Source organism: Vollenhovia emeryi, unplaced genomic scaffold (genome assembly GCF_000949405.1).
Source record: "Vollenhovia emeryi isolate VEMERY1.0 unplaced genomic scaffold, V.emery_V1.0 DF944819.1, whole genome shotgun sequence".
NCBI lineage: Eukaryota > Metazoa > Arthropoda > Insecta > Hymenoptera > Formicidae > Vollenhovia > Vollenhovia emeryi.
This window is the reverse complement of record NW_011961547.1, coordinates 194-2383: the sequence shown is the minus strand read 5'-3', so window position 1 is coordinate 2383 and position 2190 is coordinate 194. Positions and strand designations below refer to the sequence as shown.

The window sequence follows — 2190 nt, the reverse complement described above, 5'->3', positions numbered from 1 at the left end:
CGCGCGTGTACTAGCTTCGCTTACACTTGGCGCGAGACACTACCGTGTCTCGTAATAGAGAGTATATATATATTTTCCTATGCAATATAATTGTAACATGCATTACAATTATAAAACGTTATTTTTTAATTATATTTTTATTAATTAACTGTTGAATTGTCGAATTAACAATTGTTTAAATTTTCATGACGGAAGAGACCACACCACCTTCTCGCGGTTTCTGTCGAGCAACAACATGTATGTACATAGTCCATTCGTAAAAATGAAAAACACCAAAACTATTACTGCAAAAATAATTTTTCTCCTTTAATTTTACTATATTTGTTATCAAAGTATATTAACAGAATAATTTTTATAACACAAATAACATTTAATTTAATTTTTATTTCCATTTTTATTGTACTAACAATAAGTTATTTTTCAAATTTAATACAACGGAACTTTTGCAAGGAAAAGACATACATACATGTTGGCCAAGAGTGGATTTCTAATATTCATTTATCATTTATGCTCTTTCTGTTCTTTGTTTCTTTAATTGTTTTATCTTATTACGTATAAAATATATCCACGTAAACATTTACTTGCGTTGTATGTACGAAAAAAGACATACATGCAGCAAGTACGATTCTCGCGGCTGGCGGCATTAGCCTATAGCTATAGCGGGAAAGAAACAGACAGCAGATTGTATGTCTGCGCTCTTCTACCGCCCGAAGCTGGCCGAAGTGCGAGCGCACACGGACACGGTCGCTCGCTTGTGTGCGTCATTCCCTCCATATGTGACCGTGCTACCAAAGGCCGCTCTCGGACAGCACTGTGCCTCACTTCCACTTATTTCCAGTTCCAAGGAGAATTCTTCGAATAAACCACGGGAGCAGCAATGGGATCCCCCATATCACCCATCATCGCGAACATCTTCATGGAACACTTTAAGAACGAAATCCTGAAGAAGGCTCCACTAAAACCCTCCACGTGGTTCAGATACGTGGACGACACCTTCGTCATCTGGAACCACGGAAGGGAAACCCTACCTCAATTTCTCACGTTTATCAACTCCCAGCACCCTAACATCCAATTCACAATAGAGATTGAACAGAACTCCCAAATTCCCTTTCTAGATGTATTGGTCTGCAGGAACGAGGATGGCACCTTAGGCCACAACGTCTACCGTAAACCGACACACACGGACCGATACCTCCATGCAAACTCCCACCATCATCCCGCCCAAAAGAACTCGGTGATTAACTCTTTAGTCCACAGAGCACTCTCCATCTCGGAACCAGCTGCCCTGGACGGAAAACTAAACCATCTCCACCGAGCCCTGACAAGGAATGGATACAGTAGCAGAAACATCAACCGTACAATCCAGAAGCTGACAAACACGGAACCCAGCCTTAACGACACCAGGATGCCAGAGGCAGAGAAAGAGAAGAAAAAGACGGTGGTACTCCCGCACCTCCGAGGCACGATGGACCGCATCAGCAGAGTCTTGAGCAAGCATAACATAAAAGTGATATTCAAACCACCCAACTAACTCACTCAAATGCTCCCCAATCCTAAGGATCGGAGACCCCATTTGGCAGCCCCAGGAGTCTACAAAATCCCATGCGCTTGCGGAAAAGTGTACATAGGAGAAACAGGGAGGAAGATCAGTACACGGATCAAAGAACACCAGCGAAGTACCAAATACGGCCACTTCTCACAATCAGCCCTACCCAAACACAAGATTGAGACCGGATATGCCGTCCAATTCGACAAAGCCACCATGCTGGCCCCGTCCCACAGCTATTTCGCACGAAAACACCGCGAAGGCCTTGAAATCTTGAAACACCCTGATAACCTGAACCGCGTCAAAGGCTACCAGGTTAACCCGATATGGCACACCGCCTTCCCGGTTTTTTAATAAGTCAGCCTACAACGCTCCGATTGGCTGACTTTTTCCCCCTCTCCCTCCCTCCGCCCCTTCCCTCCTCCCCACTACCTCCCAAAAGGGAACACAGGTATACAGGGTGAGTCAAATGTATGGAAACCTTCGGATAACTCGTCTGGATTGAATTTTTTTGAAAAATGGTAAATACAAAAGTTTTAGGATTTTTCCCTGGCTATCCGATGGTGACCTTGAATTTGACCTTGACCTTGACCTTCAAGGTCGTTTCAAGGTCAACTTGTTTTTTTTAAATTGGAACCCCTATT

At 43.5% G+C, this 2190-nt stretch overlaps 1 protein-coding gene across 1 annotated transcript; it reads left to right on the top strand.

Annotated features, from left to right (window-relative positions):
- The first annotated feature begins 877 nt into the window (after nt 1-877).
- Nucleotides 878-1531, top strand: LOC105562568. The gene has a single exon (XM_012013519.1). The coding sequence runs from the start codon at nt 878-880 to the stop codon at nt 1529-1531; it is 654 nt and encodes a 217-aa protein (XP_011868909.1).
- Nucleotides 1532-2190: the final 659 nt, after the last annotated feature.